Source organism: Dendrobates tinctorius, unplaced genomic scaffold (genome assembly GCF_039654945.1).
Source record: "Dendrobates tinctorius isolate UK_male_01 unplaced genomic scaffold, ASM3965494v1 ptg000060l, whole genome shotgun sequence".
In the NCBI taxonomy this organism is placed as follows: Eukaryota; Metazoa; Chordata; class Amphibia; order Anura; family Dendrobatidae; genus Dendrobates; species Dendrobates tinctorius.
Window position 1 is genome coordinate 7,650,844 of NW_027361728.1, and position 25,201 is coordinate 7,676,044.

Sequence of the window (25,201 nt, forward strand, 5' to 3'; positions counted from 1 at the left end):
AGGGACAGACGTCACTCCATTCTAGCCCTATGAGCTGCCGGCACCACCATCAGGGGCTTATATACAGCATTCTGTAATGCTGTAGATAAGCCTCCGATGTAACCTGAAAGATAAGAAAAAAGAGTTAGATTATACTCACCCCGGCGTTCGGTCCGATGGGTGTCGCCGTCCTGTCCGGCACCTCCCATCTTCATATGATGATGTCCTGCTCCTTACTTCTCCCTCGGCTCCTGTGCAGGCGTACTGCTCTGCCCTGTTGAGGGCAGAGCAGAGTACTGCAGTGTGCAGGCACTGAACCTCTGACCTCTCCCAGCGCCTGCGTACTGCAGTACTTTACTCTGCCCTCAACAGGGCAGATATAGTACGCCTGTGCACGAGCCAAGGGAGAAGCAAGGAGGAGGACATCGTATGAAGATTGGAGGTGCCAAACCGGACTGCGACACCCACCGCCCCCAACTCCGCCCCCCCCCCCCCGGTGAGTATAAGCTAAAGTGTTTTTCTTATCTTTCAGGTTTCATCGGGGGCTTATCTACAGCATTACAGAATGCTGTAGATAAGCCCCTGATGGCGATGGCAGAAGCTCATAGGGCTAAAATGGGGTGACAGATTGCCTTTAATAATTACATTTAAATTTACTTTTTGTTGTATTTATCAAAAGGAACACTGCTGGCAATTTCATAAATTTATCATTAGTCTTAAAATTGTATATTCATCACCAATTAATCAGGACAGACTATTGTCATGTAATGGGATTTGTTCCAGTTTTTGGCAGAAAATATATATATAGATTTACCTTTAGAAAAATAACTTGATGTCACTTCTGCTACTAGCATTGTAAAACATGCACAAAGCTACTACAAATGCCCTCAATGGGACCCATAAGTCTATAAAACCCTGACATTAAACTATAGAATGAGCTGCTAGTCACTTCATCAATTAAAATATTCATTTCCCCATCAATAAGCTAAATATCTTAAGCCAATGATGCATCCCCTGCACTATGCACCAGAGATATTTTCTAAATGCAGCTTTCATAGAACTGAATATATAAAAATATAATGTCATAATGCAAGTTTACAAACTAGAACTAAGAATGCATTAAATAATACAGTAACTACCAAACACATAAGAAAGTATTGGCAGAGGGATTACCATCTCATTGTCCTGTCCTTTATTGAGCAGTGCTCGGGAGTCTTCCTGACTGCATAGCCCCATGGTCTTGGGACAAGTTTCACCAGATCCGCAGGTGTAATGTCCTCTGCACAGTGATCAGAGTGCAGGCACAGAGATGTTCTGATCACACTCCTTTTCAAGGAATGATTCAGAATACTCGGGTGTTTCTGAAAGTCATACTTGCATAACCTTCATTTGAATAAGGATTATCGTATATTACATTTGTATTGCAAAAGCTGCATTATTTCCCCTTAATTATCAGAAAAACTGACGGAAACAACCAACGAGATCTAGTCTGAACAGGTGCATACTAAAAAACAACTTGCATATCAATATACGAAAATGGTTTCACTCACTTGTGTTAAAACATGTCAATGTGAAATACATGAAGTGTGAATAGCAAAATGGCTTTTGAAATTTAAGAAAAATACACATGAGATGCTTAGCACAAAATTTGGCCAAATAATGTTAGCCCATCCACCATCGTCAAGGTAGTCTCATGAATTGGATGGGTCCCTGACCTAACTGCCCTGCCCAGTGTGAACACTTACCTATGGCTAATCTCTGAATGTATGGGCAAATATAACCTCTCTTGGTAAAGCCCACATTTATGGGTTGATCGGAACCTGATGTGATTAGATGTAATTAAAATTATTTCCCCTTCAAAAGCTGCCCACTTTTGGGGACAATGTTTGTTTTTTAACTTAAATGCATGTACCTGAGTATAAAAAAAAAATTATATTTCCGATTGCGGCTCATTAAACAATTTTCACCGTTTGGCTATTGCAAGCTCTTTGGTGCCCCTGAACTTTCAACTTTGATGTAGTCTGCAGAGGCAATTTTAGGGGGGAGCAGCCAGGGCATGTGCCCCGGGCGCAGCTGGCAGGAGGGGGTGCAGTCACTCGCCGGCACTACAGAGGTGCAGATCGGTGGTAAGTGCTACACGTTAGTAGAGCTGAAGACACCAAAGAGAGTGTGGGGGGGTATTTACTAGGGGGTGGTGTGCTTTGTGTGTGGAAGGGTAATTGCTGTGTATGTGGGGCATTTACTGTGTGTTTGAGTATTTACTGTGTTTGTGCGAGAGGAAAAATTAATGAGGGGAAAACATGTGAGGAGACAGTATGGGGAAAAGGTGTGAGTGGGCACAGAATAGAGACTAAGTAGTGTGGGGGGTTAGCATAGGGGACAGTGTAAGAGCACAGCCAGAAGATGACAGTATACCAAGGGGGGGTGATGAGGGGATGCAGTTTAGAGAAGAAACAGTGTGAAGAGAGGACCCAGTATAGAAAGGAGGGAGCAGTATGGACAGCATGTACCATAAGAGGGACAGTGTGAGGTCATATTTTGTGCAGGGAATAGTGAGGGGCAATTAATTATTCAGGGGCTCAGCATAGGGCAGATATTTTTATTTGGGAGCATTATAATGACACTGCTATCTTTAAGGGCGTCTTTTGGGGATGTGCTGCACAAGACCAGAGAAGATGGAAGTCTGCAAAGATGGTTGTGGATGAGAAAACTTATGGAGTCTGGTCAAGATGAAGAAGAAAAGAAAGAGCGACTCCAGAGACAACGTCATCTATAAGGTACCTAGATGTCTAAAAAATTTTGTGATGCTATTTTCCGACCATACGACGCACTTTTTTCCCCAAAAATTTTGGGGGAAAGTGGGGGGTGAGTCTTATGGTCGCAATATACTAACCTGCGGTGCGGTGGTGGCAGCGGGCTAGGCTCTGCAGTGCGGTGGTGGCAGCGGGCGGGGCTCTGCGGTGCAGGGGTGGCGGCGGGCTGTGCTTTGGAGCAGGGGCGGCAGCTCCACCGGCATTTCCTTGCAGCCCGGAGGCCCCCACACATCCCTTGCTGGCCACTGCCATGTTGCGGTAGCCTCTGGGAACACGGACACCGGAAAGATGGACGCCGGTCCAGGGACGGCGCATGCACGGGTTCAGATCTCGTCCCGTTGATGTTACATTTCCTTTCTGAGAGAAAACAGGTGCAAAATAGGAATTTAAAAGTTCAGCCTTCTCAACATCCTGTCTTACCATTTCATCATTTTCATCCTGTAAAAATCCTATAGCATCTTTGACTTTTCTTTTACTTTTGACATATCCCCAAAATCCTTTAATATTGCTTTTGACATCTCTTGCAAGCCTCAATTCATTTTCAGCTTTAGCTATTCTGATTTGTGCCCTGCAGGTTCTGCAGACAGCATTATATTCTTCTTCAGATATGCCTCCCTCTTTCCATTTTATAAACATTTTTTTCTTCCTTTTTAGCATGTGCTTAAGTTCTGTGTTCATCCATCCTGGTTTCCTTAAATGCTTCCTATTCTTCCCTCTTTTCGGAATTGTTAACAACTGTGCTTTGAGAATTTCATTTTTCAAGATTTCCCATCCTTCCTGGACATTTTTGTCTTTAAGGATATCCAGCCATTGGATCCCTCCAATTCTCGCACAGCTGCCCCAGATCCAGCACAGCTGCCCCAGCACACCTGCCCCAGCACAGCCCACCTGCCCCAGCACAGAGCAGCCACCGCATGAGCCTGGACCACTGAATGCCCCCTGTGACTACTCCTCCACCTGTGCCGGATCCCTTCCCAGGTAAGCTGAATTCGGACTGTAAGACGGACCCCCATTTGACACATTATTATTTTTTTTTCCCTATTTTCCTTCTGAAAATTGGGGTGCGTCTTATGGTCTGGTGTGTCTTATAGTCCGAAAAATACGGTAATTCTCGTATTTCTATTTATGCTAGGAGGATTAAAGGGGTTGTCCAGGTCTGTGATGAATCTGCAGTCATTCTATGTGAATGCAGACTTCTGAATTCTCAGAGTGCACACTGCACACTGTCAGGATTCTCTGGTGCCAGTGATTTGACATGCGTGGCCTCACTCAATGAGAATGAATTGAGCAAGGCCGGGCAGTCTAGTTGGAATGTGGCCAGAAGTATTCAATTCATTCATATCACATACTTATGCAAGGGAGAATCCTAAAAGTGTGCAGTGCATGCACCGTGAGAATTCAGAAGCCTGTAGCCACCTATAATGACTTCAGATTTTCATCTCAAACCTGGACACATCGATTCATTATAAAAATGAAACCCCGCAGCCAATCATAACAGTGTGTAATATCCTCACTGTCAGGATTCATCACACGGCCTCTTCACTCATATGCAATTTTCATGCTTATGCTGTTACGTGACAACAAGCTTCTCTTCCTGCTTCTCTCAGTTTTTCACTAAACATTGAATTAGGCCAAACTGAATTCTGAAAAACAGAAAAGAGTTACAAGCTATTCCTCCTAGCTGCCAGAACAAGCTCATTGACAGAGTCTCAGTTAACTCATTCTGCAGCCAGAAATAGGGCAACACAGAGGCTGTAGAAGGCAAACAATGCAAAATGGTTGATGAATATTTTCTTAATGATCAGGGGGTGATGAAGGTTTTTCTGAAATGTGCCTTGGGGCTGGCACCATTCCAGCAGGAGGAGGCTATGGGTAAGGGCGGTATCACAAATCCAGATATTTCCGGTACCGGTAAACACGGTCCTGGAGCAATCCGTGTCTGTGTGGACACGTATACCATCCGTGTGTCATCCGCTTGCGATCCGTGTGTACGTGTTTTCCATCCGTGTACTGTCTGTGTGAATACGTATCCAAACCTAAGGTTTCTATGTCCAAATGAAGGGTTAAAGCATCAATTTAATGCTTTAAAATGGGAAAGGTGTGAGCCATTAGTGATGAGTGTTTCAAAAATTGGCAAAAGGGTTAATACAATGACATTAGCTTAGGGTTATGTGTTATTATTCCTTAGGCCTCACAAATGTCTATTTCAAATGAGGTGTTGTTGTGGTTGGCATGGCTTGTGTCATGTCGCTTTGGGGTTCCCCAACATATGCTTGGTCAGGAACCACGGGGGAAAAAAAAGACTATGGGTTCACCCTATACTATTACTCCGTGGGGCACATGGTCATTTTACCAAGTTGTATTTTGAACTTCGCCAATACCCATTGAAGTTTGTGGCTTTGTCACCTATCCATTTCTGGATTTGACACAATTCTGAAGTTTTTGCGTCCTTACCTTCTCAGACAAGACACCTGCATGTGACTAAGCATTTCTCCGGAGGAGCGTTTGCTGGTAACCTTGAGGTAACTTTTGTAAATCACACATTTGACTCAAGCTTTCACATTATATTGTGTAATGTTTGATTTCCCTAGGTTACGCACTAAACATTATTTAAACAGCCATACATGTCTTGCTTAACATTCTCCTACAATTACAGGCCAAAGAACAATTTGTCTATGACGTATTACAATTAACCTAATCCTATTACCCGCAACCAAACTAGTATCATGCCAAATTTCAGACCTGGCTATTCTAACTTACACCTATGTGCTTCCTTCATGGTTGTTCTTTAGATTTTATTCAGCATATCTGTTATAATTATATGTGCTGTCTGAGCTTCACTATGTTAGTATTTTCCTTTCCATCATATTCTGTACCTTTTTAGTATTGTTAGACACCTAAACTATTGTTTTGTGAACAGATTCCTGGCTACTGACAATTCATTTTCTTCCCTCCATTTTGAGTTCCTCCATGGAACATCAACCATATCCGGGATTGTGCGCTCAACCTGTGATCTCATATGGGACAAGCTGAAGAGCCGATTCATGCCTCAACCAACCACACAAGACTGGGTGAGGATTGGCCAGGGGTTCATGGAAGCCACAGAGTTCCCTAATTGCATAGGTGCCCTTGATGGTAAACACATTCGTGTGAAGAAGCCCCCAAAATCAGGGTCTCGTTACTTTAATTATAAAAAATATTTTTCCGTAGTGCTGCTGGCAGTAGCAGACAACAACTACTGCTTTGTAATTGCTGACATTGGGCCATATGGGAGCGCCTCTGATGCTCGCATCTTTCGATATTCCAGATTAGCTAGGCGACTTGCTGAGCAAAATTTTAATATTCCCCCAACCATGTGTGCTTCCTGGAGCCTCATCCCCACCTGCACCATTTATTATGGTTGCTGATGAGGGTTTTGCACTGTCCAGGCATCTTCTTCGCCCATTTCCACATCGACGTTTGGACACCCGTAGGCGCATTTTTAACATGCGACTCATGAGAGCACATCGATTGGTTGAGTGTGCTTTTGGGATCTTTACTAGTAAATGGCGTATCTTTGAAACACAAATCCAGATGCATCCAGACAATGTCCAGCCAGTCATAAAGGCAGCAGTGATTTTGCATAATTTTTCAAGAAAACATGAACCATCCTTGGATGATCTGGATGAGGAGAGAGTGGTAAATGTGACATTACCAGAGGAAGGTCAGCGTGCTACCAAAGTTGCTCAGTCTGGCCTTCAAGTCAGGAATCTTTTTGCTGATTATTTTTTAACACCAGAGGGTAGTGTGCCATGGCAAACTGAGATGAACAACTAATGTTAGATTTACATATGTCTTAATTTTCAAAGTGTCTTTATGAAATTTTTGTGCCATTTGGCTAATAATTTTGTTATGGACTCACAACACAATGAGGACCCTTGATGTTGGTTGCGGCCTTAAATTTTATGTTAGTAACAGATACCTGGCCTTCTCGAAGTCTTATGGTTAACTATACCAAATAACTAATACATCATTTTGGTTAATTTATGTCTTGGGTTAGGCTAATGCTTACTTGTAGGAAAGTATGTTTTGCCAGCAAGAAAGAATGTGTCTGCAAAAATAAAGACCACCCTGAAACATTGCGTGTGGTTTGGAATGTTATTGTGACACATGACGATTAGCTTGAACATACATACTGACATTGCTAATTTGCCTTTTCCCAAGCTCAATAGTTTTGCACACTTGAGTCTGTGACATTATATATATATATATATATATATATATATATATATATATAAATATCTGCACATTAAAGATATTTGAACTGTGTGCAAAGCATGTCTTCTATCCTGTCATCTCCTGATGTTCTAGCACCCAACCCGCCAGAGTAATGGTTGCCTTGTGAGTGTAGAAAATATATACATCTATGTATGTATAGTGTCAACATATCTTTTTATATCAGAAATATATGTATATATACAATACATACATCTCATTGATATTGCAAGCTGTCATTGTGCTTACTATCTGCACCACTTGATTTGCCATCTTTGACAATTCAATTGGTGTGTCCAATACCAACAGCACGCACGTAATGTAAGTGTTGGATTGCTGAACTTGTTTAAGCCAGGGACTTCTATTGTGTCTTGTCATCTTCGTAAAAATTTCTCTAGCAGCATGCTGAAACTTGTTTTCATTAGTATCCTAAGCCAATGCGAGCTAGCTAAATAATAAATTGACACACTATCATTGCTCAATATAGGTGTAAATGCCAATACATTAGGATTTGTGTAGCATTTCACAAGTTGACACTAGTGTGAATGAGCTGTAACAGTCTGACAAAGTGTGAATGAGCTGTAACAGTCTGACAAAGTGTGAACAAACTGTGTGCCCATGATTGTACCTACTTTAATTATAGTATATTTCCAGTAATGTATATTGTTGGCCATGTGAACAAAACGTACACACATTTAATAAAGATGATCGGCTATATCTACATTGTTAGCAATTGCTGTGTGCCATTACATTTTAGTTTTGACACAATAAACTATGTACTAAATGTGAATGTTTTCATGCCTGTTTGATGTAACAGATTCATTTGTAAAAATAAAGCAAAACACATAGGAACAATTAAACAAATTGTTTATTTTTGGTTCCACCATATGGCTTCAAAATGTATTTTCCAGTCCAAACTGAAAAAATAGAAAGCTATGTATTTAGCTTACAATACAACAAGAGTCTCACCTCCAACCCCCCCCCCCCCAAAAAAAAAAGGTGCAAGCCCAGACATATACCAAACATTTAGGCCGATATCAAAACTATTCCAGATAATGAAAGCCTAAACAGGAGTCAAACACTTAATGTTATGGCCTATTAAAACAAAGCACCTTTATAATTTTTGGCAGTGTTGTTATGGCTGCATTTTAGGGGTCCGCAACATATTTAGCAAGATTAGTTACAAATCAACTAAATCACTCTGACTAGAGAAAGACTCGTCACTGGGATTGAGTGTGCTTTCATGTTCTGGGCTGGCAGAGTGTGTGCCCATTTGACCTTGAGACAATTGGCCCTGGAGTGTTGGTGTTTGATGAGGTGTGGATGTGAACATTGTAGAGGAAACAGATGGAGGTGGTGGATAAGGTTGTGGTTCCAAAGACACTCCCAAAAAGGATGACTGGACATGTTGTGGGTGAGCTGAAGTACTTTCTGACTCAGATATCTGGCTTGGATAGGATTGTGATGTAGTATTCTCACCTCTTGTCAAATGGCTGTGTGTAACAAAATGCTCAAACACAGGTGTCTGCTGCCTTGCTGGTAGAGTATAGGGCTGTGGATGGGCAAAATCATCACCCACAGAGATGATGGAAGGCACATTTTGAGATTGTTGGCTGTAGGTGCTGGTGGGGGCAGACCCTTGGACATAATGATGTCTGGAGGCATGGGAAGGAGGAACCAAAAAACTGCGAGACTTTTTTTGTGAAGAATGTCTTGAGGCAGGAACTAAAGACCCAGAAGCATGGCCGGCCATTTGGCCATAACATTGGCTAGAGGTGGGAGCAGGGGGGCCAGAATAAGGGCCGGACATTTGGCCATAATGTTGGCTTGAAGCAGGAGGGCCAGAATAAGGGTCGGACATTTGGCCATAATATTGGCTTGAGGAAGGAGCAGGAGGGCCAGAATAAGGGCCGGACATTTGGCCATAATGTTGACTTGAGGAAGGAGCAGGAGGGCCAGAATAAGGGCCAGACATTTGGCCATAATGTAGGCTCGAGGAAGGAGCAGGAGGGCCAGAATAAGGGCTGGACATTGGGCCATAATGTTGTCTAGAGGAAGGAGCTGCAGGCAAAGGAATGGATGCAGCCATGCTCTCAGCTTGTTGTGTTGCTGTGATAGGTTCGGCCCGTGAGGATAGTGTTCCAACATTTGGCACATCTCTGATGCTGGTATCAGATGCCATTTGTATGGGAAGCTGGCCAGCTCGCCATTGTTCTATGGGCCCTAGAACATGGTTGAGTTCCTGCTCTCCCTGACATGCAGCAATGAGTGTCAATATAGCAGCCCATACACGTTCCTGCCATTCTTCAGGAACTTTTGCTAGGCAGTGGGAGAGGGACCTACAAAACCGCTCTACTGAATTTTCGGGTGTCAGGGAATTCAGGATGCTTAAAACTCCGGCATTAATCAGCTCAGGCAACATTCGTGTGTCTTCATGTCGCCTGTTTCGTCGATCTCTGAGAGTGTGGGCAAGATAGCGAGGGACATTGGCTGTTGATCCTGCATGTGGCGCTGGGGCTGCTGCTTGTGGTGTTACTTCACCAGATTGTTGTGTGCTTCCCTGAGCAGCATCAGTGGAGGCTTCACCGGCATCAGACACCTGTTCAAGCTGTGTTGGTGGAGTGGGGTCCGCTGGGGGTTCGGTCTCCGAGGCTGAGGTATATGCCAATGATCTGTCTCGGGTGGGCGAATCATCTGAGTCATCTATGTTGTCATACGTCCTAGGAGAAAAGACATTGTGCCATAAATATAAATAATTGACACCAAACACTAAATCAACTAACTAGTTACATTGTGGTAATTTTGGAAACATGAAGGTTTTCTATGGAAACTCTTCAAATTTTCACATACAGTATCCACTTGTGTATGTGTAAAATTTGAACATTCTTAATATTATGGAACTATGGGTCCACAATTTTGGGGGGTCGTTTAAAACATTTCTGTAAAGAAATGTTTGTACTAAAAACAGTGTTGTTGTAAGGTTATTATGTTTTGGCAAACACACAGTCACTTACAGATTTAGCTCCAAGATTGGCCTTAGGAATGCTAAATTGCGGTAGTACACATATTGCCTCCTCTTGGAAGCACCGATAGTGGAGGGGAGGGGATTAAATTCCCGCCTGAACTGGTCCCTCGATTAGCGCCAACGCCGTTTGACCAAATCAACTGTTGGTAAAGTGTTAAAAATGCAAAAATTACAGAATGCACAACATTAAAATATTAATTCAATACCAACATAAGATTTTCAGCTATGTTGTATTTCGTAATGTTTGGTTTCTGGATCATGATGGCTTAACAAAAATATCAAAACAATTAAAAATCCACTGGCGCTGACCACTACAAGAGACGGCTTTGTGGTACCTAGACATAATATGTGCTCAAACTGTCAAAATAAAACATAGATAAATTAGAAAATAATGTACCGCACTCCCAAACTGCATACAAATTGGGCTCCAAAGGCAAAATGTGTTTAGAAGTGAATCTGAAAGTAAATTCAATTCAAATGCCTCACAAAAAGCCTACACTTCTCAGGAGAGTGAAGAAGATGAGAATCAAACACGCCTGCAATAATACTGGTACACTGTAACAGGCTACTGCTGCAACACATAGAGGCTTACCCTGACTCTGGCTGAAGAGCAGGTGCTGTCCTGATCGCAGTAAGTAGGCCACAATGGGGACCAATGGGTGCAGAGCAGGCTGGGATGAAGAGAAGTGTAGACTTTTTGTGAGACATTTGAAGTGAATTTACTTTCTGTTTCACTTCTAAACACATTGTGCCTTTGGAGCCCAATTTGCATGCAGTTGGGGAGCGTGGTACATTATTTTCACAAAAATGTCCAAACACTTTTGGCCAGGACACTAAGACTAAGAAGTGTGTGACCATTTTCATTGATACTGTGACCCAAAATGTGATGTTTGTTCACCATGCCCATGTATAAAATCCGCTTAGAAACAACATAGCCTGCCAGACTTGTGTGTAGAACAACACAAACCTTCACACAAGTAAAAATTACCAGCAGACATATGTAAGGGCTTGCAGTGTGTAAAATATTTTGTGTGGTGTCCAGAATTAAGTCTAAATCTTCAATTTAGCACACTCAGACAGATTCAGTGGTGGGTCAACCAACAAACGTGACATACAAACAGTCCAAGTGTGTTTTTTTGGCAATATGTTGTGTATGGGCGCTTAATAGTAGTATGAAGCACATGATGATCCTTACATGTAAACTACGTCATAGGCGATCACCTTCTCATTTAAACAACATAATTTACACTTGCAAGGCTAATTTTTTTTTTCAATTTGCTCCGGAAATTCACACATGGCTAAATATGGCAAAGCCCCAAAAATGTGAGACATCTGTACAGATATGGTTTTATACAGTACCGACTGTTAAATATGATATAACACAATTGTTAGCCCATGGAACAGTGCAAAAGTTCACATTGTTAACACGTCTGACAAGTAGCCATTGATTTAGCAAGGTAAATGTTTTTCTGTAGTATCCCTACAACAAAAGTGTGACAGACATGAAGCTAGTGAGCAACACAAAAATACTGCCACAGACACACACTGCATGTTTTTAAAGTTTTCAACAAGCATGGTTAATGATAAATTTGTGTAGTTAATAGAGGGATCAGACTATAAACCTAGGACTAAATGTAATATATATGATGTGATTCAAGAGACAAATGCAAAAAATATTAAGCTAATGTGTGTTTTAGCTACACATGTCACCTTGCAAATCTAACCATGTAAAATCTGGTGATATGAAAACATTTTTGAATTTGATTGATAAAAAGGAACATCTATGGGGTAACTTACCAAACTTTGCCTGCTTGGCTGGTGAATATGTGGCCCAACCAGGTCTGGGGTAGAGCTGTTCAGCTACAGCAAACCAAGCACGTTCTATGGCCAGCCTGTCATGGTATCCGTCAGATCAAGTGTCCCAAAGTTCGGGATGTTGTTCCACCAGACGTATAAGGCTGGTTTCACATTAGCGCTTTTTAAGCGCACGCACGGCCGGGGGTAGCTCCGCCCCCGAGCCGGCTCTCTGCCCGGCGTGCCCGCCCCTTGCTTGTAGCGCCGCCACCTAGCGCACAGCGGCGCCTGCGATCGGCGCACCCTATCTTTAGCATAGGGTGCGCAGATCGTGCGCAGGCCGTGCGCTAGTTGCGCTTTGACCTGCGCTGCGCACTTTTGACGGTGCGCCGTGCGCGCCAAAATCCGAAAAGTTTGATTTTGGCGCGCACGGCGCACCGTCAAAAGTGCGCAGCGCAGGTCAAAGCGTAACTAGCGCACGGCCTGCGCACCCTATGCTAAAGATAGGGTGCGCCGATCGCAGGCGCCGCTGTGCGCTAGGAGGAGGCGCTACAAGCAAGGGGCGGGCACGCCGGGCAGAGAGCCGGCTCGGGGGCGGAGCTACCCCCGGCCGTGCGTGCGCTTAAAAAGCGCTAATGTGAAACCAGCCTAAGCTGTTCTGTGTCCACACGTGGGGCCATAATTTTGTGAAAATGACCAAACCACAAACTTGCAACCACTGTGAGAAGAGTCCAACTTCACCTCACTCCAAAAACTGTCCAGACTGTGAGCCAACCTTTTTGCAGGCAATGTCTAGACACCTGGCTGGTATTGATACAATTGGTTTCAAAGTTAACCCTATATTTTGGAAAACACACGGACGGCACACGGACGCCGTCCGTGTGCAGTACGTGTTTACACGGACCCATTGACTTGTATGGGTCCGTGTGATCCGTGCTGTTGCACAAAAACGGACATGTCATCATATTTTGCACACGGACACACGGTCCGTGAAAACACGCTGACATCTGCATAGACACATTCATTAGAATGTGTGTACGTGTGTCAGTGTCTCCGGTACGTGAGAAAACTGTCACTACAAGTACCAGAGCCACTGACGTGTGAAACTGGCCTAAGGGTGTGTGCACACGTTGAGGATTCTGCTGCGGATTTGCAGCGGATTTGGCCCTGCGGATCCACAGCAGTTTCTGCTGCAGTGTACAGTACCATTTAAAGCAATGCAAAATGGAAAACGCCGTGCCCATGGTGTGGAATTTTCCACACGGATTTGCTGCGGTTTTAAATCCGCAGCATGTCATTTCTTTGTGCGGATTCCGCAGCGGTTTGGCACCTGCTCCATGACTGTGTCAAACAGCAGGGGAAAATCCGCAGATAAACCGCAGGGTTTTATACTTGGTTTTACTGATCCACCAATGCAGTTTCCCCTGTTAAACGCTTGTTCAATTTATTTATTTATTTTCCGCATGTGATTCACTTGATATCTACAGTATGTGTGACTTTTCATCTTCTTGCATTTATTGACTGGCCACCCAATCACTTCCTTACTCATATATTATCGAGTCATGTAAATTCTTATATATTTATTATATACAGGTGCATTTCAAATCTGAAATGTTGGCCTACTGAAATGTTGGCCTACTGAAATGTATGTTCAGTAAATGCACTCAATACTTGGTCAAGGCTCCTTTTGCATCAATTACTGCATCAATGTGGTGTGGCATGGAGGTGATCAGCCTGTGGCACTGCCGAGGTGTTATGGAAGCTCTGCTCACTGGCGCAACTACCGGGGTAGCAGCCGAAGCGCTTGCTTTGGGGCCCGGCCCATATAGGGGCCCGGGTCACCGGCTCCAATCGGCGCTACCCGGTAGTGCAATTGGGGGCCCGCGACAGCCGCTGTGGTGTTGCAGCTGTGCTGTGCTGACACAGTAGTACCTCTGCTTCATCATTATCCACCCAACCTGCCTGCCTGCCGAGGCCCCCCTCCGTTCCCCCCCCCGTGCACCATGGTCCAGCGCCGCCCCCTGATGTGATCTCATATGCTGTTCTGCTCCACTTCCTGGTTCCTGAGCAGAGAGGTGTGCACGTGGGATGCAGGGATGACGGTGGAGGCTGGAAAGCAGCTGCCCTGTGCCTGTATTAATCTCTATGGAATCTGCTCTGAGTTCCTGCCTTTCATCTTACCCCTCATCAGGATCTGAGTGAATCCAGACATGGAGCATCTGTAACTGTATAGGGCAGTCCCGGTCCCAGTGATGTACCCCAGTGTCTGCCCGTGATGTGTATATATACCCCAGTGTCTGCCCGTGATGCGTATATATACCCCAGTGTCTGCCCGTGATGTGTATATGGGTCGCCCTCACACACCCAGTGCAGCGGGGTACTCGGTACCGGGTCAGTGTCAAGGCGGGAATGTGTCACAGCAGCGGTGACCCGGTCCGTGGCCCTGGGAGCCCAATATCAATGGCGGTGATGTTAATGGTGTTAAAGTTTATTAGAATAGTTCGTGACGCCACCCGTGGTGTTTGGCAAGTAAGATGGTAAGCTAACGCTGCATACAGATCCGCTGGGACTGATGGTGTGGTGCAGAAGAGATGGTGTAGCTCCCCACAGGTGGAGCTGTAGTCCCAGGGCAGTGTAGGTGCAATGGATGAGGAGAGGCGCAGAATGGTATGGAGGCTGGTACCCAGGTGTAGTGGTGCGGGAATAACTGGAGGACACCAGAGTATGCGGTTCCAAAGCTTTACTCACTGTTTGCAGTTCACACAACTGCCTGCCTCCGTACTGTGTTCTCCAGGTCAGGGCTCCAGCCAACCTCCAGGCAGGATAGGATTCTCCTTTCCACACTCTGCCAATATGTACCTTACTGAACGACTCCTCCAATGCGCCTTTAGGTGCGAAGCACTCCAGTACTTAGTTACCCTGGAATGCCTCTCTCTAGGTGTTCCTAGTCTTTACTTGTATGACAGCCAGCTATAGCCTGCTTCGGGGACTCCTCACTGCGTCCTGGCTCTCTATTCAGTTGCTGTTGTGTCCCAAGTCTATGATGGGAGCAAGGCGTTAGCGGCTCACTACTCCTCCGGTGTCTGTTGCCGGACATAAAGATCCAATCAACCTCGGGGACCGGGCCCCGGCCTTTGCGCTCTCTGGACTGGAAGGGTTCTCTATCTTTCTTCAACCAGCTTCCCACCATCCTTCTATTCTCCTTCGTTCCGATCTGTTCTCTCTCTCTTGTGGAAGGTTTGGTTATCAATCTTATCAGTCTCTTTCTCTGGTCTTTCTCGTGCCAGCAGCCCAGATCACTGGAACCTCAGACACCCATCTTCTCTCTTCTCTAACCAACTAACCACTAACTCTCACTCTTCCCACTCTTTTATATCTAACTCCACCCGCCTCCCCAGCACCTCTCGTGTTACGAAGCCAGGGACCACAAAAGGCACCCTATGACCTTTCCAGCATAATGCATGGATGGGTCCCTGCTGAACTATCCTGTGTGTGGGGTGCAGGTGTTGGAATGCGGAAAGGAGTTCCCAGCCTACCTGGATAGTGGGGCACTACACCTTAGGAGAAGGTGCAGTATCTCTGTGGCGACTAAAGCCTCATGGGTGCCACATATATATACCACAGTGTCTGCCCTGTGATGTGTATATACCCCAGTGTCTGCCCCAGTGATGTGTATATACCCCAGTGTCTGCCCCAGTGATGTGTATATACCCCAGTGATGTGTATATACCCCAGTGTCTGCCCCAGTGATGTGTATATATCCTGGTGTCTGCCTCAGTGATGTGTATATATTCCAGTGTCTTCCCCAGTGATGTGTATATACCCTGGTGTCTGCCTCAGTGATGTGTATATACACTGGTGTCTGCCTCAGTGATGTGTATATACACTGGTGTCTGCCCAAATGATGTGTATATACTCCAGTGTCTGCCCCAGTGCTGTGTATATACCCCAGTGTCTGCCCCAGTGATGTGTATATACCCTGGTTTCTGCCCCAATGATGTGAATATACTCCAATGTCTGCCCCAGTGATGTGTATATACCCTGGTGTCTGCCTCAGTGATGTGTATATACCCCGGTGTCTGCCTCAGTGATGTGTATATACCCCAGTGTCTGCCCCAGTGATGTATATACTCCAGTGTCTGCCTTAGTGATGCATGTACCCCAGTGTCTGCCCCAGTGATGTGTATATACCCAGGTGTCTGCCCCAGTGATGTGTATATACTCCAGTGATGTGTATATACACCTGTGTCTGCCCCAGTGATGTGTATATACCCTGGTGTCTGCCTCAGTGATGTGTATATACTCCGGTGTTTGCCCCAGTGATGTGTATATACCCTGGTGTCTGCCTCAGTGATGTGTATATACTCCGGTGTTTGCCCCAGTGATGTGTATATACCCTGGTGTCTGCCTCAGTGATGTGTATATACTCCAGTGTCTGGCTCAGTGATGCATGTACCCCAGTGTCTGCCCCAGTGATGTGTATATACCCCGGTGTCTGCCTCAATGATGTGTATATACTCCAGTGTCTGCCCCAGTGATGTGTATATACCCTGGTGTCTGCCTCAGTGATGTATATACCCCAGTGTCTGCCCCAGTGATTTTGGGAGGGTTCGCTGATGTCACTTGTCATGTCCTGGTTGGTGGGGGGTGAGTGATGTAATGGCACAGGAAAGGTGTGTGTGTGTGTGTGTGTGTGTGTGTGTGTGTATGTATGTATGTATGTATGTATGTATGTATGTATATATATATATATATATATTTTCAAGGAATATATCAAATTGGATGTAAGTGTCTTACTCTTTCTTTTACTCAAATGAGAAAAAAATCAAAGACTAGCTATAAAATCAATTGTTTGACCTATAACATGCATACCTGGAGTTAAGAGCACCTGTCGATTTTTTTTTTTTTTTTTTTTTTTTTTGGGGGGGGGCAGTTAAGACTTTTGCTATGGGGCCCCATGATTTCTAGGTACGCCCCTGGCTCAGCTTGTCTGCATTGTTGGGTCTGGTATCTCTCATCTTCCTCCTGACAATAGCTGGTGTTATAAAGTATTCTAATTTACTGATATAATGATTTTGGGTTTTCATTTGCTGTAAGCCAAAATCATCAACATTAACAGAAATAAACACTTGAAATAGATCACTCTGTTTGTAGTGGCTCTGTATAATGAGTTTCACTTTTTGTATTGAAGAACTGAAATAATTAACTTTTTTTGATCATATTCTAATTTTGTGAGAAGTACATGTATCTATTATCCTTCATCATCATCCTCCTGCTGTGTTTTATCGCCCTCTTGTGTTCTCCCTATTTTAATACACTTGCCTTTTCAGTTGCATGCAATTATTTCAGCAAACTTTATACTTTTATGTACTGTACTTTTAAGATTAGAAGATGCACTTTTTTCCCCAAAAAATTTGGGGAGCAGGGTCCCAGGGTCGCTGCTGGAAGAGGCAAGAGTGGCGCATTGCTGCAGGCTGCGATGAGGGTGTGTTCTGATGTGTGCCGCTGTGGGTGAAAATGGCTGTGGTGCTCTGTGGTGCAGGTGGGCTCCGCATACATTTTTTTTAAAGCCCGGAGCCCCCCACATATCCATTACTGTGATGTGGAGGCCTCCGGGAAAATGCCCGCCGGAGGGGGTGCATGCTCAGATTGAGATCTCGGCAATGAGATCTCGTTCTGTGATCTCGGGAGACGAGATCTCAGCACACGAGATCTAATTGCCGAGATCTCAATCTGGGCATGCGACGCCCCTGGCGGCCATTTTCCCAGAGGCCACTACATCGCAATAATGGATGTGCGGGAGGACTTCGGGCTTTCACAAAATGTCAGCGGAGCCCCCCGCACCACAGAACACTGCAGTCATTTTCACCCACAGCGGAACACCCCCCTCATCCTGGCCTGCAGCAATGCACCACTCTTGCCTGCTCCAGCAGCGACCCTGGGAACCTGCTTCACCACAGCCACCATCCCAGAATGCAATAACATGCATGGATTTTAAGAGGCACCATGATTTTATTAAAAAAAGGCTGTCTTTTTTTCCTATTTTTCACCTCAAAATTTGGGGTGCGTCTTATAGTCCGGTGCGTCTTATAATACGCAAAATATGGTATTTGTTTTGACTGCACTATTCTTTGTAGGTTTTTCTGTTGCATACCTTACTGGCTCAAATTCTTTTGCATGTTAAGTTTAGCTTCAGATAATTTCATTATTATTAGAGGAACCTGATGTGAGATGAATCTTATCAGATGATATTATCTTTTATTCTATCTTGTTAGGAAGTTATAAGGGTTAAAAGTTGACCATCGATTTCTCATTTTTTCAACAAAATGTACAAAGCAGTTTTTTTTCCGTTTGAAGTAATTTTGAGTGGTCTATATGACAGAAAATACCAAGAAGTGACACCATTCCAAAAATTCCACCCCTCAAGGTGTTCAAAGCCACCTTCAGAAGTTCATTACCCTTCTAGTGCTTCACAGGAATTTTTAAAATGTGGAAGGAAAAAATGAACATTTAACTTTTTTCATAAAAATTTTATTTTGCACAATTTTTTTATTTTAACAACGATAATGGGAAAAAATGGACCCAAAAATTTGTTGTACAATTTCTCATGTGCATGCCATTACTCCATATATGGAGGGAAAACACTGTTTGAGTGCATGGCAGGGTTCAGAAGGCAAAAAGAGCCATTTGATTTTTTGACTGACACCCAGGTGCTTCTCAGAAGTATATAGCATTAAGTCGTGAAAATAAGAAAAAAAAAAAACATTTTTCCCAGAAAAATGTTTTTTAGCCCCAAATTCTGCATTTTCATAAGGATAACAGGAGAAATGGCACCGTACAATTTATTGTGCAATTTCTTCTAAGCACGCTGCTTCCCAATATGTGGAGGAAAACTACTGTTTGGGTGCATGGTACAGCTCAGAAAGGAAGGAGCTCCATTTGACTTTTTGAATGCAAAATTTACTGGAAAAATTTCATAGGGGGTAACAGGAAACGTTGTACAATTTCTCATGAGTACCTCAATACCCTATATGAGGGAAAAAACTACTGTTTGGGTACACAGCAGGGCTCGGTAGGGAAGGAGTGTCATTTGACTTTTTGAATTTAAAATTGCCTGGAATCATTAGCGTACATCATGTACCATTTGGAGAGATAACTACTGTTTGGGCGCAGAGTACAGCTCAGAAAGAAAGGAGAGCAAACTTTGATGGAATTGTGTGCAGGTGTCATGTCGTGTTTGGAAAGCCCCTGATGTGCTTAAATAGTGAAAAAAACACAAGTGACCCCATTTTTGAAACTAGGCACCTCAAGGAATTTATCTAGACTTGTGGTGAGCAACTGGAAACCCCAGATGCTTCACAGAATTTTACAATGTGGCTCTGTGAAAATGCAACAAAAAATAGTTTTCCAACAAAACTGTTGCTTTAGCTCCAAATGTTTTCATTTTCACAAGGATAGCAGGAGAAAATGGACCCCAAAATTGTTTGTGCAATATCCCCTGAGTATAACGATATCCCATATGTGGTTTAAAACTACTTTGGAGGCACAGTGCAAATTTCAGAAGGGAAGAAGCGCCATATTGAAGTTCAGATTTTGCTGCAATGGTTTGAGCGTGCCATGTCACATTGGCAGAGCCCCTGAGGTGCCAGAACAGAAGAAACTCACAATACATGACCACTTTTTACAAACTACACTCCCAATGAATTCATCTAGGAGTGCAGTGAACCAGAGGTGGACATATCGCCGGTGCAGCCTGTGCAGCAGCACCAGGACCCTGAGCAGGAAGGGGCCCCGGAAGAAGTAATGGTGATGCATAGTTGATCACAGAGCTGGCAGCAGCTTCAGCGCTAGCAGGAGAGGCAGGGCCCACTCTGCTGCAGACTACACAAGATTATGTTGAGATGGTCCTTGTCCTCACCTGTTAGAGTTGATGCTGCTGATCCATGTCCTGATCACTATAAGGATGAGTGCGCCCTCATAAAGCTTTATTAGGTTATAGGCACTGCATACAGACACATTTATGCCTCATTCCCTGTTAACCAATCACAGACTTTGCTTTATAAGCACATGTGATTGGCCGACAGGGGATGATATTCAAGTGTCTGTCTCCTGTGCCCTGAAGTCAAGGCTTGGAAGCAGAAGATGACAGTGGAGCAGACTGTCAGGATGGGGAGCAGTGAAGCATCTCCTGTAGAAGCTATGTAAGTGTATTGTTTTAAAAAATCAAAAATTACTTTCTATATGAACATGTTGGCAGTAGTGGTGACTGGAATAAAGTGTCTGTCATATCTACCATGTGCACGGCGGCCTGCCAGTGACATGCACTAGTGCGGCCTGTACATGGAAGGGGCGAGCTGCAATCCCACATAGACTATAAGTTCGTATGAAGAATCGCTCATGTCCCCTGGTACACTGGTTATTACTGGTGCAGTTTGCTGTCCGTTACACATGGGCCTCATACTCACCCATTATACAATTGTTTAAATGAGACTCTTACGAGTCATGATTCTCGGTGCAAGTGGGCGGCCGCATTATCGCTTGTGTGATATTTGCATGCTTATGGTCACATGCAGACTACTTTAATCCTGCTTCTCACAGTTCTCTCCTATTGAGAGAAGCCGATGGCATCTACTCAGCACGTGACAGAAACCGAAGCCATATACTCAGCACGTGACCATAATTATGCAAATTACATACATGCGCACAAGAATGAGAATTGTGACAGCATGTGCATTGCACATTGTCACAATTTAGCAGTCTACAGATGCCCGTGCTCAACACTGGTACATTAAGCCAATAATTTCTTCCAGACCTGAACTTTTATTTTTTCACAACTTAAAGTGCATTGCAAATCAGGGGCAGACACAGACTGTAGTGGGCCCCTGTGCAAGAAATTTTTCGGGCCCCCCCCCCCCCGCCCTTCATAGGGCAACAAATTTATGTAAAGATATACATTGTAATATTTATTTAGAATGCAACTATCAAATCTAAATAGTAAAGTTGTTTAATTTTTTATTAAATATGCAACATGTAAGTTAGGGTGCCTTCACATAGGCGAGTTTTTTGTATCTGATGAGATCAGGCGAAAACTGCATCTGACTTGATATGGTTTTTTTTTTTGCCCTTAAGGATGCTTTTACACTGGTGTTTTTCGACACTAGCAGCAGATCCGGCAGACTTCTGCACCTCTGCCGCCTAACGGGCGACTTGTGTCACCTATCCGGCAAGCCATATTCATTCTCTATCGGGCTTGCGGCCGGCCGCGGCAAGTGCAGTTGTGCTAGATCCGCTTTACATGGTGCCACTAAAATATACAGCGAATATGCTGCGTTTTTTAGAGCAGGAAAATCTACACCATGTCAATTTTTGCTGTGGATTTTCCCACCGTAAATGTACTGTAAGCCTCAATATTAGACAATGTTTGGCGCCCCCAGGAGTATGGTCGCCACAATGGCATTACCTTCCTCCTAGGGAGTGTGATGTCATACTTGGAAGCAATGAAGGGTCTCTGTCAGTTAATCACAACACACAACACAGCTCCCACTCCAGGCCAGCAGAGGGAGCTCTGAACCAAAAACTGGGGGGAAGAGCTGCTCTCTGGGGGCCAGGAAGGGAAAATTAGGAGTTCATGTGAGGAGGGCAACGTGTGTGGACGTGAGGATAGGAGCTGGGAGATTGAGAAGAGAGTTCAGAGCTTACTTCTAGCTATAGCGCATGATCTGGAGCCCGGTCTCAAAGGTCGTATGGATACTGATGTTCCTGCAACAGAAATTGGAGTAATAGGAAGCTGTAAATGCTCTATTCCCACATAAGACTCGGAGGCACAACAGCGACGTGTGAGCCAGAAGAGAGAGGCTACAGCTGTCTGCCATACGAGGGAGTTCTAAAGAGAATAAGCAAGTGGAACTTCAGTGTAACACTGTACTGCAAATACCCAAAACTAAGCGCTAGGAAGGAGACTACAAAACCCATCTGCCTAGAGAGATTCCTAAGGTGCTTCCAGGCTAACCAGCTCCTGTGCCATCTGTAATCTGGACCCTGGACTGCATTTTCCAAGCAAAGTAAAGGTAAAAAAACTGCACTCTGTTGTGTCCTTGCCTTCTTCCTGCAAACTCTCCAGCACTGCTACATCTCTGTGTCAAACACTACACCCTCTTCCTCAACAACTACCCTCTTCATCTACTCTGCCCTGGGACTACAGCCCTGCCTGTGGAGGGCTACAACATCATTGCTGCACCACACCATTTGTCCCAGAGGATCTGTCAGCAGCGTTGGCTTAACACCTTCATTGCCGAACACCACAGGTGGCGTCACGAATCATTCACTAATAAACTTTATTCCATCACTTCATCCCTTTTACATGGGCGCCTAGGGCCACGGACCGGGTCACCGCTACTGTGACACTTCCCTCTGAGATACCGGCCTGGTACCGAGTACCCCACTGCCCTGGCGGGCGACCCATATGCAGGGCTGGATATCTGTAGGGTGCTGCTGGGCTGTATTTATTATTTGCCAGTTGCAGCCTCCAAATTATATATACAGGCCAGCACAGTCTCCAAATAACATGTATAGCCCACTAGCCCAGCATTGCTTCTGTTAATATATACAGCCCAGCACAGCCTCCAGTTAATATATACAGCACAGCCTCCAGTTAATATATACAGTTCAGCATAGGTTTAAAGGGAACCTGTCACCCCCCGCAGGCGATTTTAAGTAAAAGAGCCACGTTGTGCAGCACTAATGCTGCATTCTGTCAAGGTGTCTCTGTTACTTAGCTTCCGTTCCACCGCTGAAATAATAGTTTATATAATTGTTCAAAAATACCTGAAATTTGACAGGGGGGCAGGTGTTTCCCCCTCTGACAGACGCCTCGCATCCATCAGCCATTTCGTATTTGGCGCCACCTCCTCAGTTTTTTTTTTAAATGCTGGCGCCTGCGCTTACTGTAGTTTAGTGGGCATGTGCAGTTAGCTCTGCCCGACGTGCCCGTGCTGTCAGATAACATCTCGGCCTTCATATCGCACTGGGCTGAGATCCCGCCCCGCAGTCGTTTATGATTTATTCACACTGCGGGGCTGGGAATCTCGGGCATGCGCACTGGTTATCTGCGGCTCTCCGCCTCCCGGAAATCCCTCCGCCTCATTCCTACATTGCATCGTCAGCGCTGGAATCGTCAGCTCCTCCATTATTGGGCATCGCATCCTCCCCTCTGAAAGCTCCTAAAGCTGAACGTTGGTGTGTGGGTCTGCCTGTGTTGGTTCTTTGTGGCTATGGCAATGCTGGGAGTGATGATTGCATGGCACTGTAGTGCCAGGTGGCAATGCTGGGGGGTGATGATTATACGGCACTATAGTGCCAGACGGCAATGCTGGGGGTGATGATTATACTATTGTTATTATTATTATTATTAATAATATAGCGCCATTTATTCCATGGCGCTTTACATGTGAGGAGGGGTATATATAATACATACAAGTACAGTAATCTTAAACAATACATGTCACAACTGGTACAGGATGAGAGAGGACCCTGCCCGCGAGGGCTCACAATCTGCAATGGGATGGGTGAGGATACAGTAGGCGAGGGTAGAGCTGATCATGCAGCGGTTTGGTGGATCGGTGGTTACTGCAAGTTGTAGGCTTGTCGGAAGAGGTAGGTCTTCAAGTTCTTTTTAAAGGTTTCCATGGTAGGCGAGAGTCTGATATGATGTGGTAGAGAGTTCCAGAGTAGAGGGGATGCGCGGGAGAAATCTTGTATGCGATCGTGGGAAGAGGAGATGAGGAGAGTACAGAAGGAGATCTTGTGAGGATCGGAGGTTTCATGCAGGTAACTACCGGGAGACTAGGTCACAGATGTACGGAGGACTCCGGTTGTGGATGGCTTTGTATGTCATGGTTAGGGTTTTGAACTGGAGTCTTTTGGTAATGGGGAGCCAGTGCAGGGATTGACAGAGGGAGGCCGGGGAATAGCAGGGGGGACAGGTGGATTAGTCGGGCAGCAGAGTTAAGAATAGATTGAAGGGGTGCAAGAGTGTTAGAGGGGAGGCCACAGAGCAGGAGGTTGCAGTAGTCAAGGCGGGAGATGATGAGGGCATGTGCTAGGGTTTTTGGAGATTCTTGGTTGAGGAATGTACAGATCCGTGAAATATTTTTGAGTTGAAGTCGACAGGAAGCGGAAAGGGCTTGGATATGTGGCCAGGCGGCAATGCTGGGGGTGATGATTATACGGCACTATAGTGCCAGGCAGCAATGTTGGGGGTGATAATACCGCACTATAGTGCCATGTGGCAGTGATGGGGGTGATAATACGGCACTATAGTGCCAGGCGGCAATGCTGGGGGTAATGATAATACCGCACTATTGTGCCATGCAGCAATGAAGGGGGTGATGATTATACCGCACTATTGTGCAAACCAGCAATGATGGGGGTGATGATTATACCGCACTATTGTGCAAAGCAGCAATTATGGGTGTGATGATTATACCGCACTATTGGGCCCCCCCATTCATGAGCAGCCAAGCATCTCCCCCAGGGGCCCCCTATTCATGAGCAGCCATGCTTCTCCCCAGGGGCCCTGCCAATCATGAGCAGTCAAGGCCATGCTTCTCCTCAGGCCAGGGGCCCCCCATTCATGAGCAGCCAGGCCATCATGCTTCAGTTCTCCTTCAGGACGGAGCCCCTCAAAATCATGCCTGCCATGCTTCAGTTCTCCCCCACCCCAGGAGCCCCCCAAATTCATGCCTGCCTCCTCTGTCCCAGTCCCACAGTCCTGTTCAGCTCTGGTACTGTTACCTGGAGCAGGCAGGGCAGGCCAGAGTCCCAGACCAAGAGAATCCACACTGTCCACTCCACTCTCCAGTCACAGTGTCTGCACTCCACGCATTCCTCCAGAGCTGCAGCTATGGGAAGGGGCACGGCACACAGTAGTGACTCAGACAGACACGTGACGTCACACACTGACCTGCGGCTGAACTGCAGCCATCCTCTGGCCAGCGCCACACGGCAGGCAGTGTGAGTGACAGTCTGTCTCCTCCTCCTCTCCTCCCCCACACGGCAGGCAGTGTGAGTGACAGTCTGTCTCCTCCTCCTCTCCTCCCCCACACGGCAGCTCAGCACTGATGCTGCTGGCTGATGATCTCACCTTAGTCCTCAGGGCTGCTCTCCTCCTTGCCGGCTCTGCTGTGCTCGCTCCACATGGCTAATTTGCATTGAATAATTAGCCATGCGGTGCTAGAGGCTTGAGGGGCCCCCTCTCCCCTTGGGGCCCCGTGCAAAAAAAAAGGGCTGCACGGGTGGTATGTCTGCCCCTGTTGCAAATATCTTGTGATCAGTGAGG

The 25,201-nt window shown here is 45.3% G+C and overlaps 2 protein-coding genes and 1 long non-coding RNA gene across 4 annotated transcripts in view; 1 reads left to right on the top strand and 2 right to left on the bottom strand.

The window, feature by feature from the left end:
* Nucleotides 1-1,302, bottom strand: part of LOC141092484 (probable cation-transporting ATPase 13A4) — a 374,510-nt gene extending 373,208 nt beyond the window's left edge. The window contains exon 1 of the mRNA XM_073578655.1: nucleotides 1,153-1,302. Within this exon, the coding sequence (XP_073434756.1) occupies nucleotides 1,153-1,215 (63 nt within the window). The 5' untranslated portion in view covers nucleotides 1,216-1,302. The remainder of the gene's footprint in view (nucleotides 1-1,152) is intronic.
* Nucleotides 1,303-2,647: 1,345 nt separating this feature from the next.
* Nucleotides 2,648-6,918, top strand: LOC141092742 (uncharacterized). Its single transcript, XR_012232885.1, has 4 exons — nucleotides 2,648-2,756; nucleotides 3,591-3,770; nucleotides 5,255-5,314; nucleotides 5,713-6,918. It is a non-coding gene; the product is annotated as an uncharacterized lncRNA (long non-coding RNA).
* A 986-nt stretch (nucleotides 6,919-7,904) lies between these two features.
* LOC141092743 (uncharacterized) lies at nucleotides 7,905-24,888 on the bottom strand. Of its 2 annotated transcripts, none has more exons than XM_073579128.1 (3): nucleotides 24,827-24,888; nucleotides 10,061-10,211; nucleotides 7,905-9,766 (listed from the first exon to the last, which is right to left on the bottom strand). In XM_073579128.1, the coding sequence occupies exon 3, from the start codon at nucleotides 9,466-9,468 to the stop codon at nucleotides 8,227-8,229; it is 1,242 nt and encodes a 413-aa protein (XP_073435229.1). In that variant the 5' UTR covers nucleotides 9,469-9,766; nucleotides 10,061-10,211; nucleotides 24,827-24,888; the 3' UTR covers nucleotides 7,905-8,226. The 2 variants fall into 2 exon arrangements, with proteins under 2 accessions (XP_073435229.1, XP_073435230.1); XM_073579129.1 differs by lacking the exon at nucleotides 24,827-24,888 and adding an exon at nucleotides 10,664-10,757.
* Nucleotides 24,889-25,201: the final 313 nt, after the last annotated feature.

Bases quoted from the DNA above. Each gene is read 5' to 3' on its own strand.
- LOC141092743 (XM_073579128.1), bottom strand. From the start codon at position 9,468: ATGTTGCCTGAGCTGATTAATGCCGGAGTTTTAAGCATCCTGAATTCC.